The sequence below is a fragment of the Leptodactylus fuscus genome, chromosome 6 (assembly GCF_031893055.1).
Source record: "Leptodactylus fuscus isolate aLepFus1 chromosome 6, aLepFus1.hap2, whole genome shotgun sequence".
In the NCBI taxonomy this organism is placed as follows: Eukaryota; Metazoa; Chordata; class Amphibia; order Anura; family Leptodactylidae; genus Leptodactylus; species Leptodactylus fuscus.
The window spans coordinates 178,608,725-178,626,044 of NC_134270.1; the positions used below are offsets into that span (position 1 = coordinate 178,608,725).

General features: G+C 44.2%; 2 protein-coding genes across 3 annotated transcripts in view; both read right to left on the bottom strand.

The window, feature by feature from the left end:
* Positions 1-869: 869 nt before the first annotated feature.
* LOC142209893 (C3a anaphylatoxin chemotactic receptor-like) overlaps positions 870-17,320 on the bottom strand; it is a 29,763-nt gene continuing 13,312 nt past the window's right edge. Inside the window, exons 1-2 of one of the 2 annotated variants that reach the window (XM_075278930.1) lie at positions 4,520-4,613; positions 870-1,911 (exon numbers count right to left, since the gene is read on the bottom strand). In XM_075278930.1, coding sequence (XP_075135031.1) covers positions 890-1,903 — 1,014 coding nt within the window. In that variant the 5' untranslated portion in view covers positions 1,904-1,911; positions 4,520-4,613 and the 3' untranslated portion in view covers positions 870-889. Of the gene's footprint in view, positions 1,912-4,519; positions 4,614-17,320 lie in introns of those variants that run through there. The other variant, XM_075278931.1, reaches the window with a different exon arrangement.
* Positions 7,837-8,838, bottom strand: LOC142210186 (N-formyl peptide receptor 3-like). The gene has a single exon (XM_075279211.1). The coding sequence runs from the start codon at positions 8,827-8,829 to the stop codon at positions 7,837-7,839; it is 993 nt and encodes a 330-aa protein (XP_075135312.1). The 5' UTR covers positions 8,830-8,838.

Sequence of the window (17,320 nt, forward strand, 5' to 3'; positions counted from 1 at the left end):
ATTACTCGCTCATCTCTACTACTGAGATCTACGAAGGGACCTCTCTGGTGATCTGGTGGCAATTAAATCAGGGAGAGAAGTGTAAGACCCAGTGCAAGCCTGGAAATAAGACTTGAATTCTGTAGGATGCCGCAGCGGAGCCCTGAAAAGGTAAGTTTTTTATAAAAATTTTGATATATATATGGCATTTGAGTATTGACTTTAACACGTCTAGGCTGCACTATGACAACAAAAATGTTTTTTGGGTCCCATATGGTGCCCCCTATTTCATATGCAGATGTTTCTCTGATTCATATGGCGGGGCTCAATCACATGCAAAATTTTGGAGTTTAACTCCCCTAAATACATTGCTTATAGGGGAGGATACCTCTGTAGTCAGGTACTATATGGGGGCACCATATGGGGACAAACAGATTTCCTATGGCACTTTAAAACATAGTTATAAAGTAAAGGCTTTGTCGTCAAAGGGGTTGTCAGAACAGTGGAGGAGATGGCTGGCCTGAAATGGAGTGAAAGGTGATGGTAATATATATATATATATATATATATATATATATATATATTTATATATTTTACACCGTCCCTACTCTGCATATTTTTTTTCTATTCTGGACAGCTCCTTTAAACAAAAAGCCTTTACTTGATGGATACGTCCTCCGGAGTCATAGGCGATCTGTTTCTTACCATACGTCACCATATAACCTCTTTAAAGCTTTGTTGATGCCATCAGGACCTGCAGAAGTTCTTAAACACTGGAGTTAAGACATGTTCCCCTAGAAAATCCTGTTTTATTGAACTTAAAAAAACCACAAAAACTGATATATCATACAGGGAACTCTTGGACTGTTTGTGCGAGTAGCAGGACATATAGGTTGAGAATCTTCCATCTTCATAACGCTGAGGAACATTGTTCTCTAGTTCTAGTTGGCCCAGATAATTCGTCATCTAGGTCATACTGTCCAGTCATGGCACTTTCCATTTTGTGTCGGAACGTCTTGGCTTTCGCCTCCGGGCTGAGTAGGACGTAGATGATAGGATTAAGACAGCTGTTAATATAAGCGAGACATAAGCAGATTTCTTCCTTGAGGATATTCTTCCATGGACTTTTATCAGTCTTATCGATATCTGGTGTTACTGAAGAAATGTGGAAGGGAAACCAACAGATGAAGAAGCAAACGACAAGAGCAATGATCACCTTGAAGGCTCGATTTGACTTGCGGGATCTTCTTATCGTTCGTATTTTGAAAGCCACGATGCTGTAAGAAACTAAAATGATAGTAAAGGGCAAAGCGAACATGACGATGATCCTGGCGATGTGCTTCTCCCTAGGTTGTTCTAGATACTCCTTACTCAAGACATAACGTTGTACGAAACACTTATACTCAATAAGATCATCCAAATAATAAGCTTCATACAAGAAGCCACCCAAGAGGCAGAAGACCCAAATAATTCCTGAAATGATACGGGCTGGTTTGATTCTTCTGTATATCCTCGTCCAAAGCGGCCACATGGTGGACACACATCGATCAAGACTGATGACCATGAGGAAGTAGACACTAGTCAGCATGTTTAAGGACAGCATGAAAAGACGTACGATACAAAATAGAAAAGTCTCGTACTCAAAAATCGGAAAAAACCATTCGACGACATACAACGAAAGAAAGATGCAAGATATGAAGTCAGCGATGGCCAGGTTGAGGAACCAAACAGAGCTGACACTTTTCATCTTAAATCCGGCGATCCAGATGACCAAACCATTGCCAACCATTCCCGCAACGGCAATGATGCTAAATAAGATTACACGGAATATATCGAAGTATTTCAGAATCCTCATTTCATTCAACCAAGGCTCATCAGTGGAGCTGAAAAATAGATCTTCATAATCTTCTTCGGAAGAATTCATGGTTTCTCCTGTACAAAGATAGTAATAGTAAATATTGATAGCACAATGCAATAGAGATGTCTAAAGGGTATTTTCCTAACTTTGTCTGATATCCTATTGATAGGTCATCCATGGTAGATGAGCTGAGGTGTGGGTGCTGCAACCTCATCCCACTAAATCAAACCAAAGAGTTTACGATGGATGTGCTTGGAATTAGAGCTCAACAATGTTCCTTTAAGCGGGACTGAACTGTGAACAGACCATGTGACTGATGAATAAAATGTCACATGGTCTGTGAACCTCTTCAAATAGCTGATCTACGGGTGTCTCGGGTGACCTATCCTTAGTAATAAAAACTGGAAACCTCATTAAGGCAAAGAAAACCCCAAAAACCTAATAAAATAGTGTTTACAGTGAAACAGGGAGTAGCTATAGGGGATTTAGAGGTGCTTAAGGAAGCCCTTATGCCATATAAGAAGACCCAACATTATATATAGCCCATAATACAGTAGGTTGAAGACACTATTACATATTTTGCACTGAAGTCCATGAGCTTCAAGGTTCAGATTTGACATTTATTATTATACACTGCCTGGCCAAAAAAAAGTGTCACGTTGTGCAACAAGATACCATTCCACCCCTGATATAATTATGAACTGTTCATGACAGGAATTTGCATATATTCTTGAATATATATAATTGAGCTGTAGCCTGTCAAGTGCAGATCATAATTAAAGGTGCTCCCCTCTGCCAGTCCCTCCACTGGCTACCTATAGCCCAGCGAATTGAGTTCAAGCTACTAACGCTAACATACAAAGCCATCCACAACCTGGCCCCTCCATATATCTCTGACCTCATCCACAACCTGTCCCCTCCATATATCTCTGACCTCATCCACAACCTGTCCCCTCCATATATCTCTGACCTCATCTCCCGCTACCTGCTCACACGTAACCTCAGATCCTCCAATGGCCTCCTACTCCGCTCTGCCCTCATCCGCTCCTCACACAACCGTCTCCAAGATTTCTCCCGTGCATCCCCCATACTCTGGAACTCCTTACCATGACACATAAGACTGACCCCCACAATCACAGGCTTCAAGAAGGCCCTGAAGACTCCCCTATTCAGGAAGGCCTACACCCCCCAATAACACTATCACCGCACTACCATCTGTACAGTCTCCCCCTCTCCTTCTGTCTCTACCCCCCTCCCCTCATAGATTGTAAGCCCTCGCGGGCAGGGCCCTCTACCCCACTGTGCCAGTCGGTCATTATTAGTATTATATCTACCTGTATATTCTGTGTATTGTATGTAACCCCCAAATGTAAAGCACCACGGAATTAATGGTGATATATAAATAAATAATAATAATAATAATAATAATAATAATAATAATAATAATAAAGGTGTGAAGCAATGTCTACCAACGGAAGAGCTACCAGAGGAAGAGATGTTAGTGCCTTCAAGAAGGGGGAAGTCATTGGATTGCATCAGGCCAAGGAGATAGCCGAAGTAACTGGTATCGGACAGAGAACTGTTCAGCGTATCATACGAGCATGGCGAGATGGTGGAGAACCCCCCTCCAACCGTGGAAAGTGTGGGTGTAAGACTATACTCGAAACACGAGGTCGTAGGTCCCTAAAGCGACTGGTGAAGAATAACCGCCGGAAAACCAACTTTGAGCTCACACAGATGTTCAATTCGACGGAGCGAGACATTTCGGATTAAACAATGCGACGAGAACTCAGCAGACGTCGGCGCCTGTCATTTGCAAGAGACCACAAGGATTAGACCCTAGAGCAGTGGAGAAAGGTCATGTGGTCAGATGAATCACGTTTCACATTGTTCCAGAGTGATGGTCATGTCCGGGTGCAACGAGAAGCTCACGAAACACTTGATCCCGTTTGCGTTCACTCACCACCCCCCAACGAATCTGCGTAACCTGGGCTCCCTGATACTCAAGAATTGGATCAAAATCCCTGATTCTACACTACAGAAAATTATAGACTCCATGCCGAGACGGATGCGTGCTGTTATTCATGCTCATGGTGGTCCAACTAAATATTAACACTCACAACTTTTTTTTTGGCCAGGCAGTGTAAGATTAAATCTGGGTTATGTGGAATTATTATCCAGCCTTCTCCTGATATAATATACGTTGTCTCTTATTATCTCCTCCTAAATATAAATCTACTTACGCTTTAAGTGGCTGACTATACAGTATAAAATAAGATGCCTTGGACACTCCTGGACAATAAAGTTCCAGACATAGTAGAATAGTCTTAATCCAGTGGCAAACCCTTGGTGGACACACATCTATCTTTTGGACAACTTGTGTAACATGCACAAACTAAAAAATGTATACAATATACTTGTCTGAGAAACAAAAAGCTTTAGTCTGAGCCCAAAAAGCAAGCTCCAACGTTGACTCAAGTAGAAGATGGTTCATTGTTATCTCAGATCCCAGGCCAAGGAACATCATTTGGATGATGAGGGCCAGTCTGCCTCCTCACACATAAAACCCCTTTTCTCAAACATTTGTTGAATTGTTACGTAATATCTTAAATTTTATACATTTATAGAAGCAAAAAATAAATAAAAATTACCAATCGATCCAAAAACCCAACGATAACCTACCTACAATTCCAACACCCTGAAATCAATGAGGAGCCTCGTATATCACGTCTACCGGACCACTCGCTTCCACTCGTCTCCCTATAGTTCAAAAAAAGTTCTGGTCTTCTCGTTGCTAAAAATAAGATAGGCGTAGTCCTCGCGATGCCAGGAAGCTGCGATAGATGTGATAGATTTGTCTTTCTGATTGTTAAAGAGGAAAACGGACTGTAAGAACAGCGAGATCAGAATATTCGATAATGTCACTGGCCCACGTAGCTCCAACGTCTCATTGATCTTCATAAAACTGTTTGGGCAGACGTTGCTCTTAGTCACACTACTTGTTATCCTCATCGTAGGGTGCTTGATGTTTGGAGGCTGCTTTCTGTTATGGGGGATCATTATGGGTAGTGTTATATGGGCTCCAGTTTGCTACATCTGTATACGGGCAGAACACAATGACCATTCATTTATATTAATCAAAAAAGTAAAAAAATCATTGTAAACCTGATTCTTGTACCCTCGAGGGTACAGTTGGTGCCTGAAGCTACATGACATGGTTATTTGTTCATTATGTGATTGTCATATTTTGACACTATACTGTATAGTACAGGACACCATAAAATGTGTGTGTTACTAAAGGGTACTGCGCATGACTTTATTCTAGGTACCCAACGTTAATTGGGTTCCTATGACATTGGCTAATTTATAGGATAAACTAGGGCCAATGACAATCTCCAGTTTTTCCAAATTAGCTGAAAGGTTCTGGGGACATCATAAGACGTCTTGTTGTCCATATCATGGATTTGTACATTTACTTATCTACAGTCCTATGAAAAAGTTTGGGCACCCCTATTAATCTTAATCATTTTTAGTTCTAAATATTTTGGTGTTTGCAACAGCCATTTCAGTTTGATATATCTAATAACTGATGGACACAGTAATATTTCAGGATTGGAATGAGGTTTATTGTACTAACAGAAAATGTGCAATATGCATTAAACCAAAATTTGACCGGTGCAAATGTATGGGCACCCTTATCATTTTATTGATTTGAATACTCCTAACTACTTTTTACTGACTTACTGAAGCACAAAATTGGTTTTGTAACCTCAGTGAGCTTTGACCTTCATAGCCAGGTGTATCCAATCATGAGAAAAGGTATTTAAGGTGGCCAATTGCAAGTTGTTCTACTATTTGAATCTCCTCTGAAGAGTGGCATCATGGGCTACTCAAAACAACTCTCAAATGATCTGAAAACAAAGATTGTTCAACATAGTTGTTCAGGGGAAGGATACAAAAAGCTGTTTCAGAGATTTAACCTGTCAGTTTCCACTGTGAGGAACATAGTAAGGAAATGGAAGACCACAGGGACAGTTCTTGTTAAGCCCAGAAGTGGCAGGCCAAGAAAAATATCAGAATGGCAGAGAAGAAGAATGGTGAGAACAGTCAAGGACAATCCACAGACCACCTCCAAAAAGCTGCAGCATCATCTTGCTGCAGATGGTGTCACTGTGCATCGGTAACAATACAGCGCACTTTGCACAAGGAGAAGCTGTATGGGAGAGTGATGAGAAAGAAGCCGTTTCTGCACGTACGCCACAAATAGAGTTGCCTGAGGTATGAAAAAGCACATTTGGACAAGGCAGCTTCATTTTGGAAACAAAAATTGAGTTGTTTGGTTATAAAAAAAAAGGTGTTATGCATGGCGTCCAAAAAGAAACAGCATTCCAAGAAAAACACATGCTACCCACTGTAAAATTTGGTGGAGGTTCCATCATGCTTTGGGGCTGTGTGGCCAATGCCGGCATCGGGAATCTTGTTAAAGTTGAGGGTCGCATGGATTCCACTCAGTATCAGCAGATTCTTGAGAATAATGTTCAAGAATCAGTGACGAAGTTGAAGTTACGCCGGGGATGGATATTTCAGCAAGACAATGATCCAAAACACCGCTCCAAATCCTCAGGCATTCATGCAGAGGAACAATTACAATGTTCTGTAATGGCCATCCCAGTCCCCAGACCTGAATATCATTGAACATCTGTGGGATGATTTGAAGCGGGCTGTCCATGCTCGGCGACCATCTAACTTAACTGAACTTGAATTGTTTGTCCAAAATACCTTCATCCAGGAACTGATTAAAAGCTACAGGAAGCGACTAGAGGCTGTTATCTTTGCAAAAGGAGGATGTACTAAATATTAATGTCACTTTTCTGTTGAGGTGCCCATACTTTTGCACCGGTCAAACTTTGGTTTAATGCATATTGCGCATTTTCTGTTAGTACAATAAACCTCATTTCAATCCTGAAATATCACTGTATCCATCAGTTATTAGATATATCAAACTGAAATGGCTGTTGCAAATACCAAAATATTTAGAACTAAAAATGATTAAGATTAATAGGGGTGCCCAAACTTTTTCATAGGACTGTATAATGGATCAACTTTTTCAATGTACCTTCCAAAAACAGCACCGTATCTGTCTTGGGTAGGGTTGAGCGATCAGGATTGGGAAAGATCGGATCCCGATCGTCGATCGATCAAATTTCACGATTGGGATCGGCTGGAAAATGATCAGAAATCGGATTTTAAAAACGATCCTGAAATCTCAAGATCGGATCAATCCTATTCATGTATATATCATTAATAGGGTTGAGCGATCGGGATCGGGAAAGATTGGATCCCGATCGGCGATCGAGCAAATCTCACAATCGGGATCAGCTGGAAAATGTTAGAAAATCAGATTTTAAAAACAATCCTGAAATCTCAAGATCGGCTCAACCCTGTTCATGTAAATATTATTGATAGGGTTGAGAGATCGGGATCGGGAAAGATCGGATCCCGATCATCAATCGAGCAAATTTCACGATTGGGATCGGCTGGAAAATGATCGAAAATCGGATTTTAAAAACGATCCTGAAATATCAAGATCGGCTCAACCCTATTCATGTATATATTATAAATAGGATTGAGCGATAGGGATCGGGAAAGATCAGATCCCGATTGGTGATCAAGCAAATTTCACGATCGCGATTGGCTGGAAAATGATCGAAAATTGGAATTTAAAAACAATCCTGAAATCTCAAGATTGGCTCAAGCCTAGTCTTGGGTTGTGTCTGGTACTGCAGTTCCGCTACATTGATGTAACTGGGGTGTGATACAACACCACACACAACCTCTGGACAGCTGAGGCAATGTTTTTGGGACAAAGTAGCCGTATGTTTCTAATCTTACGACCCATGAAAACAAGGTTTTCTTTGGAGTAAAGATAAAAGACTTTCAAGCAAGACTAGAAAACCAAAGACTATAATATATAGAAACTAGGGCAACCTGTTCCATCATCAAATGCCTGTTCTGTTTCTGTAGGTTGGATTCCTTCCAGGACCTATTACCTTCCTGATCATGTAGAACAATATTTCTCTAAAATCTGGACATACAAAGGCATACAGCAAAGGAATTATACAAGTAGTCAATGAAGCCAAGGCCCTGGTGACATTGAGACCCTTCTCAATAAATGAATATGAAACTCTTTCTCCAGTCATGAAAGAAGACAAAAAGGAGAAGACGTGGTGCGGAATCCAACAAAGAGCGAAGCATGTCTGGATGGAGAAGATCAGTTTTAGGCTTGTGGTATAACTTGAGGTTTTCTTCCAGTGATAAAACAATCCTGTGATAATGAGGCAAGAAACGATGACCAGGAATGGTATGGAGAAACCAAGAACAAAAGCGGTGGTCACTAAGGACTGGTACTGGACCTTCCCATGGTGGAGACCACCATAGACACATTTGGTTGAGTTCTGACACTCATAGGTATTTTTGAAGATGAAGTAAGGAACGCTGACTCCAACAGAGAAGATCCAGATGCCTAGGACCTCCATAGAAGCCAACCATGTTGTCCTATAGTAGTCATAACGAAAGGGATAGAGGACCACAACGCAGTAGTCTATACTGAAGAGCGTAAGAATAAGGGCGCTCACAAACATGTAGAGATAGAAAATAGCTCCGTATAATCTACACAAGAAGGAACCAAAGGGCCAATGAACATCCAAGGCAAAGTAGACCATGTCCAAGGGTTGGATCAGCGAGAAGATAAACCCTGCGGCAAACAGATGAAGATATAAGATACTCTTATATCTTTGGTATTTCTTCTCCATCTTGTAGACTTTAATCCATATGACAAAGCCATTGATTGTTGGCCCCAATAGGAAAACCAAGGCACAGATAACGGCAGATAAGATGCTGGTGACCTGGATATGGCGGCCATCTTCTGTGCCGGTGAGATTACAATATTTCCTCCAAGTAATATTAAAGTCAGGGCTTAAGGAAGTCTCCATTTTCTCAATGGAAAGGAACACACTAGATTATAAAGAGAAACAAAAAGTAAATATTAATAAAAGGTCTTCTCCAGCACATATAGAGTTAAAAGTAGGCCTCTGTTTACTTTATAGTATAAGGTGTTACAATATACGAGTTCGGAACGCCAATGTCATTAGCAGAAAGAATTGTGACGTACATCTACATGATGCAACGAGAGATGAGAACGAGAGGCCCGGATACAGATGTGAGTCATCCCAAAGGAAAGAACCCAATATATTATAATAAATGACAGATTATCCAATTAACTGTTGCGACAATAAACTCCTCCGCACGTATGGATAAGGAGAAGGGTTACAGGAGATTTTTGCTTTTATAAAAATTGCCTTTCAGTCTACAAATGCGGAAGAGAAGTGACTGTCCTTCCCCCGGATTGTACGTGTACTTACATGGCATTGGGACTTTACCCTTTAAGTGTCAGATATCCCTACATTACTGCATGTAAGTGCCCAGGAGCCGGACCTGTACTCTGCTCACCGGGACACTGACAAAGGGATAGATGATGTGTTACATACAGTGATGTGCAATAGTATAAGGGAGAGATAGATAGATAGATAGATAGATAGATAGATAGATAGATAGATAGATAGATAGATAGATAGATAGGAGATAGATAGATAGGAGATAGATAGATAGATAGATAGATAGATAGATAGATAATAGATAGATAGATAGATAGATAGATAGATAGATAGATAGATAGATAGGAGATAGATAGATAGGAGATAGATAGATAGATAGATAATAGATAGATAGAAGATAGATAGATAGATAGATAGATAGATAGATAGATAGATAGATAGATAGGAGATAGATGATAGATAGATAGATAGATAGATAGATAGATAGATAGATAGATAGATAGGAGATAGATAGATATATAGATAGATAGATAGATAGATAGGAGATAGATAGATAGATAGATAGATAGATAGATAGATAGATAGATAGGAGATAGATAGATAGATAGATAGATAGATAGATAGATAGATAGAATACATATTAGCACTATAGCACCTCACCTTACATTGTATGTCCATCCTATATGATAGCGCAGTAATACATTTTACCTTCTTTGCTTTTATCTCCACTTTCCGGCAGATACTTCCAGATAATCCTTACTATGATCCTCAGCCGCGGTCTCCCAGCATGTAGAGTAGAGTCATAGACATTGCAGCCTGATCTCACACTGGATATAGGTGCGGCACTGCATGTATACAGGAACACTATGGAGGGGAGACAGCCAGACAGCAGAACATTCCCAGATAGAAGGAAGTGTGCGGAATATTCTGTCTGCCCTGTAGTGGGAGGAGCAGCAGAACTTCCTGGAGACCAGTAACCCTTTCCTTACACTGTCTGATTCACTGTCTTGTATTCTCCCAGGATGGACACCATGAGGCCGCCAGTCTGTTCCTGTTACTGGAAATGTTTTACAGATCACAGAAGAAAAAAAAAAAATCCAAATCCAAACAATCATCTATCAGTGGGATGAGGTCATGTCTTCTGTGCAGGCGAGGAGGGGGCTGGAGATGTGGCCTGGGCAGGACTGTCCCTGTTTTGCACAGCAGCTACCAGTTAGTAATGTTTGTTACTCCAACTCCTTATTGTCCTCTGAGGTCTCTTCAGACTCCACAGTATAATATTCGGAGGCCCAAGTGAGGCCTCACCTCTCCTGGGCCTCACCTCTCCTGGGCGTCACCTCTCCTGGGCGTCACCTCTCCTGGGCGTCACCTCTCCTGGGCCTCACCTCTCCTGGGCCTCTCCTCTCCTGGGCCTCTCCTCTCCTGGGCCTCACCTCTCCTGGGCGTCACCTCTCCTGGGCCTCACCTCTCCTGGGCCTCACCTCTCCTGGGCGTCACCTCTCCTGGGCCTCACCTCTCCTGGGCCTCACCTCTCCTGGGCGTCACCTCTCCTGGGCCTCACCTCTCCTGGGCCTCACCTCTCCTGGGCGTCACCTCTCCTGGGCCTCACCTCTCCTGGGCCTCACCTCTCCTGGGCGTCACCTCTCCTGGGCCTCACCTCTCCTGGGCCTCACCTCTCCTGGGCGTCACCTCTCCTGGGCCTCACCTCTCCTGGGCCTCACCTCTCCTGGGCCTCACCTCTCCTGGGCGTCACCTCTCCTGGGCCTCACCTCTCCTGGGCGTCACCTCTCCTGGGCGTCACCTCTCCTTGGCCTTACCTCTCCTGGGCGTCACCTCTCCTTGGCCTTACCTCTCCTGGGCCTCACCTCTCCTGGGCGTCACCTCTCCTTGGCCTTACCTCTCCTGGGCGTCACCTCTCCTTGGCCTTACCTCTCCTGGGCGTCACCTCTCCTGGGCCTCACCTCTCCTGGGCGTCACCTCTCCTGGGTGTCACCTCTCCTTGGCCTTTCCTCTCCTGGGCCTCACCTTTCCTGGGCTCCGTCATGGCATCCAGTGGACCTCCTTGGACATCTTCCACCATCTTTTGGTCTCCTGAGTGACATCAGTGGCCCTGGAGGACCACGAAGGACTGTGATTGTGTCTCATAGGTCATGCAAGACGTGTCAAGGACATCATGACATTGAAGCACCCCATGTGACCACTGAGGACCAATCACCCAGGAGCCTAGAAGAGGCCATTAGACCCCCATGAAAAAACATCATCTGCTGCAAGGGAGCCCAGGAGAGGTGAGGAAGGTGACTATGACTGTTTATTATGTTTCAGATCTGCCCCTGGAAAGACGGGGCCACCAGTGCTGTAATCAATAGCAATCGTGGCCCTCCCCCTGTTTGCCCCCCCGTAATGGGATTATTCGGTGCTGATTGGGCTGTCAGGGCAGCCTCGGGGTTTGTGAAGGATCACAGACCAACCGTACAAGGATGATCTCACAGGTACAATCCACTGCAAGTATTACAGTATACTGTACAAGTCATTGAACAAAAACAATTGCACAAGTCCCCTAATGATAGATAATGGCAAAAAAGATAATTAGAATTTTTGATACTATTTTTCCATTTGTCAAAAAAAAAAAAATGAAAAGAAAAAAAAACAAACAAAAAAAAACAAATAAATAAATAAGTGGAAAAAAACCTAAAGATAATACCTGCGTCTTCCAAAATATAATGGTTATCTGTGACTATGTACATCAGACATTTCTGGAACACACAGGGTTAATCATTATGTAAAAAGGATAATTTGTCTCCTGCAGAATTACTTGGTAGATCATTGTGCGCCCCCACCAGGCCTTCCTGTGTAACACAGCGCTGACTGGATGTCTTGTATCCTAGTGGTGAGAAGACGAGGATGTGACACGTTCTGAGGCTTTGGTGTGTGGACCAGTCACCGCTTCCTCCTTATAGACCAGTGACATCACATTCAGGGCGGATATAACACAGTGGGGGGGCCCGTGCAAAGATTTCATAAGAGGGCTCCGACCCCACAACTGAGGATACACTGCACAACATTCAGAAGAAACAAAGACAAAATAGTGCGGTGGTGTGCACAGCTGGATGGATGGATAAATAGATAGATAGATAGATAGATAGATAGATAGATAGATAGATAGATAGATAGATAGGAGATAGATAGATAGATAGATAGATAGATAGATAGATGATAGATAGATAGATAGATAGATAGATAGATAGATAGATGATAGATAGATAGATAGATAGATAGATAGATAGATAGGAGATAGATAGGTAGATAGATAGATAGATAGATAGATAGATAGATAGATAGATAGGAGATAGATAGATAGGAGATAGATAGATAGATAGATAGATAGATAGATAGATAGATAATAGATAGATAGAAGATAGATAGATAGATAGATAGATAGATAGATAGATAGATAGATAGGAGATAGATGATAGATAGATAGATAGATAGATAGATAGATAGATAGATAGATAGATAGATAGGAGATAGATAGATATATAGATAGATAGATAGATAGATAGGAGATAGATAGATAGATAGATAGATAGATAGATAGATAGGAGATAGATAGATAGATAGATAGATAGATAGATAGATAGATAGATAGAATACATATTAGCACTATAGCACCTCACCTTACATTGTATGTCCATCCTATATGATAGCGCAGTAATACATTTTACCTTCTTTGCTTTTATCTCCACTTTCCGGCAGATACTTCCAGATAATCCTTACTATGATCCTCAGCCGCGGTCTCCCAGCATGTAGAGTAGAGTCATAGACATTGCAGCCTGATCTCACACTGGATATAGGTGCGGCACTGCATGTATACAGGAACACTATGGAGGGGAGACAGCCAGACAGCAGAACATTCCCAGATAGAAGGAAGTGTGCGGAATATTCTGTCTGCCCTGTAGTGGGAGGAGCAGCAGAACTTCCTGGAGACCAGTAACCCTTTCCTTACACTGTCTGATTCACTGTCTTGTATTCTCCCAGGATGGACACCATGAGGCCGCCAGTCTGTTCCTGTTACTGGAAATGTTTTACAGATCACAGAAGAAAAAAAAAAAATCCAAATCCAAACAATCATCTATCAGTGGGATGAGGTCATGTCTTCTGTGCAGGCGAGGAGGGGGCTGGAGATGTGGCCTGGGCAGGACTGTCCCTGTTTTGCACAGCAGCTACCAGTTAGTAATGTTTGTTACTCCAACTCCTTATTGTCCTCTGAGGTCTCTTCAGACTCCACAGTATAATATTCGGAGGCCCAAGTGAGGCCTCACCTCTCCTGGGCCTCACCTCTCCTGGGCGTCACCTCTCCTGGGCGTCACCTCTCCTGGGCGTCACCTCTCCTGGGCCTCACCTCTCCTGGGCCTCTCCTCTCCTGGGCCTCTCCTCTCCTGGGCCTCACCTCTCCTGGGCGTCACCTCTCCTGGGCCTCACCTCTCCTGGGCCTCACCTCTCCTGGGCGTCACCTCTCCTGGGCCTCACCTCTCCTGGGCCTCACCTCTCCTGGGCGTCACCTCTCCTGGGCCTCACCTCTCCTGGGCCTCACCTCTCCTGGGCGTCACCTCTCCTGGGCCTCACCTCTCCTGGGCCTCACCTCTCCTGGGCGTCACCTCTCCTGGGCCTCACCTCTCCTGGGCCTCACCTCTCCTGGGCGTCACCTCTCCTGGGCCTCACCTCTCCTGGGCCTCACCTCTCCTGGGCCTCACCTCTCCTGGGCGTCACCTCTCCTGGGCCTCACCTCTCCTGGGCGTCACCTCTCCTGGGCGTCACCTCTCCTTGGCCTTACCTCTCCTGGGCGTCACCTCTCCTTGGCCTTACCTCTCCTGGGCCTCACCTCTCCTGGGCGTCACCTCTCCTTGGCCTTACCTCTCCTGGGCGTCACCTCTCCTTGGCCTTACCTCTCCTGGGCGTCACCTCTCCTTGGCCTTACCTCTCCTGGGCGTCACCTCTCCTGGGCCTCACCTCTCCTGGGCGTCACCTCTCCTGGGTGTCACCTCTCCTTGGCCTTTCCTCTCCTGGGCCTCACCTCTCCTGGGCTCCGTCATGGCATCCAGTGGACCTCCTTGGACATCTTCCACCATCTTTTGGTCTCCTGAGTGACATCAGTGGCCCTGGAGGACCACGAAGGACTGTGATTGTGTCTCATAGGTCATGCAAGACGTGTCAAGGACATCATGACATTGAAGCACCCCATGTGACCACTGAGGACCAATCACCCAGGAGCCTAGAAGAGGCCATTAGACCCCCATGAAAAAACATCATCTGCTGCAAGGGAGCCCAGGAGAGGTGAGGAAGGTGACTATGACTGTTTATTATGTTTCAGATCTGCCCCTGGAAAGACGGGGCCACCAGTGCTGTAACCAATAGCAATCGTGGCCCTCCCCCTGTTTGCCCCCCCGTAATGGGATTATTCGGTGCTGATTGGGCTGTCAGGGCAGCCTCGGGGTTTGTGAAGGATCACAGACCAACCGTACAAGGATGATCTCACAGGTACAATCCACTGCAAGTATTACAGTATACTGTACAAGTCATTGAACAAAAACAATTGCACAAGTCCCCTAATGATAGATAATGGCAAAAAAGATAATTAGAATTTTTGATACTATTTTTCCATTTGTCAAAAAAAAAAAAAATGAAAAGAAAAAAAAAACAAACAAAAAAAAACAAATAAATAAATAAGTGGAAAAAAACCTAAAGATAATACCTGCGTCTTCCAAAATATAATGGTTATCTGTGACTATGTACATCAGACATTTCTGGAACACACAGGGTTAATCATTATGTAAAAAGGATAATTTGTCTCCTGCAGAATTACTTGGTAGATCATTGTGCGCCCCCACCAGGCCTTCCTGTGTAACACAGCGCTGACTGGATGTCTTGTATCCTAGTGGTGAGAAGACGAGGATGTGACACGTTCTGAGGCTTTGGTGTGTGGACCAGTCACCGCTTCCTCCTTATAGACCAGTGACATCACATTCAGGGCGGATATAACACAGTGGGGGGGCCCGTGCAAAGATTTCATAAGAGGGCTCCGACCCCACAACTGAGGATACACTGCACAACATTCAGAAGAAACAAAGACAAAATAGTGCGGTGGTGTGCACAGCTGGATGGATGGATAAATAGATAGATAGATAGATAGATAGATAGATAGATAGATAGATAGATAGATAGGAGATAGATAGATAGATAGATAGATAGATAGATAGATAGATAGATAGATAGATAGGGGATAGATAGATAGATAGATAGATAGATAGATAGATAGATAGATGATAGATAGATAGATAGATAGATAGATAGGAGATAGATAGGTAGATAGATAGATAGATAGATAGATAGATAGATAGATAGATAGGAGATAGATAGATAGGAGATAGATAGATAGATAGATAGATAGATAGATAATAGATAGATAGAAGATAGATAGATAGATAGATAGATAGATAGATAGATAGATAGATAGGAGATAGATGATAGATAGATAGATAGATAGATAGATAGATAGGAGATAGATAGATATATAGATAGATAGATAGATAGATAGATAGATAGGAGATAGATAGATAGATAGATAGATAGATAGATAGATAGATAGGAGATAGATAGATAGATAGATAGATAGATAGATCGATAGATAGATAGATAGATAGATAGATAGATAGATAGAATACATATTAGCACTATAGCACCTCACCTTACATTGTATGTCCATCCTATATGATAGCGCAGTAATACATTTTACCTTCTTTGCTTTTATCTCCACTTTCCGGCAGATACTTCCAGATAATCCTTACTATGATCCTCAGCCGCGGTCTCCCAGCATGTAGAGTAGAGTCATAGACATTGCAGCCTGATCTCACACTGGATATAGGTGCGGCACTGCATGTATACAGGAACACTATGGAGGGGAGACAGCCAGACAGCAGAACATTCCCAGATAGAAGGAAGTGTGCGGAATATTCTGTCTGCCCTGTAGTGGGAGGAGCAGCAGAACTTCCTGGAGACCAGTAACCCTTTCCTTACACTGTCTGATTCACTGTCTTGTATTCTCCCAGGATGGACACCATGAGGCCGCCAGTCTGTTCCTGTTACTGGAAATGTTTTACAGATCACAGAAGAAAAAAAAAAAATCCAAATCCAAACAATCATCTATCAGTGGGATGAGGTCATGTCTTCTGTGCAGGCGAGGAGGGGGCTGGAGATGTGGCCTGGGCAGGACTGTCCCTGTTTTGCACAGCAGCTACCAGTTAGTAATGTTTGTTACTCCAACTCCTTATTGTCCTCTGAGGTCTCTTCAGACTCCACAGTATAATATTCGGAGGCCCAAGTGAGGCCTCACCTCTCCTGGGCCTCACCTCTCCTGGGCGTCACCTCTCCTGGGCGTCACCTCTCCTGGGCGTCACCTCTCCTGGGCCTCACCTCTCCTGGGCCTCTCCTCTCCTGGGCCTCTCCTCTCCTGGGCCTCACCTCTCCTGGGCGTCACCTCTCCTGGGCCTCACCTCTCCTGGGCCTCACCTCTCCTGGGCGTCACCTCTCCTGGGCCTCACCTCTCCTGGGCCTCACCTCTCCTGGGCGTCACCTCTCCTGGGCCTCACCTCTCCTGGGCCTCACCTCTCCTGGGCGTCACCTCTCCTGGGCCTCACCTCTCCTGGGCCTCACCTCTCCTGGGCGTCACCTCTCCTGGGCCTCACCTCTCCTGGGCCTCACCTCTCCTGGGCGTCACCTCTCCTGGGCCTCACCTCTCCTGGGCCTCACCTCTCCTGGGCCTCACCTCTCCTGGGCGTCACCTCTCCTGGGCCTCACCTCTCCTGGGCGTCACCTCTCCTGGGCGTCACCTCTCCTGGGCGTCACCTCTCCTTGGCCTTACCTCTCCTGGGCGTCACCTCTCCTTGGCCTTACCTCTCCTGGGCCTCACCTCTCCTGGGCGTCACCTCTCCTTGGCCTTACCTCTCCTGGGCGTCACCTCTCCTTGGCCTTACCTCTCCTGGGCGTCACCTCTCCTGGGCCTCACCTCTCCTGGGCGTCACCTCTCCTGGGTGTC

Excerpts from the sequence above, each read along its gene's own strand:
- LOC142210186 (XM_075279211.1), bottom strand. The coding sequence starts at position 8,829 with ATGGAGACTTCCTTAAGCCCTGACTTTAATATTACTTGGAGGAAATAT.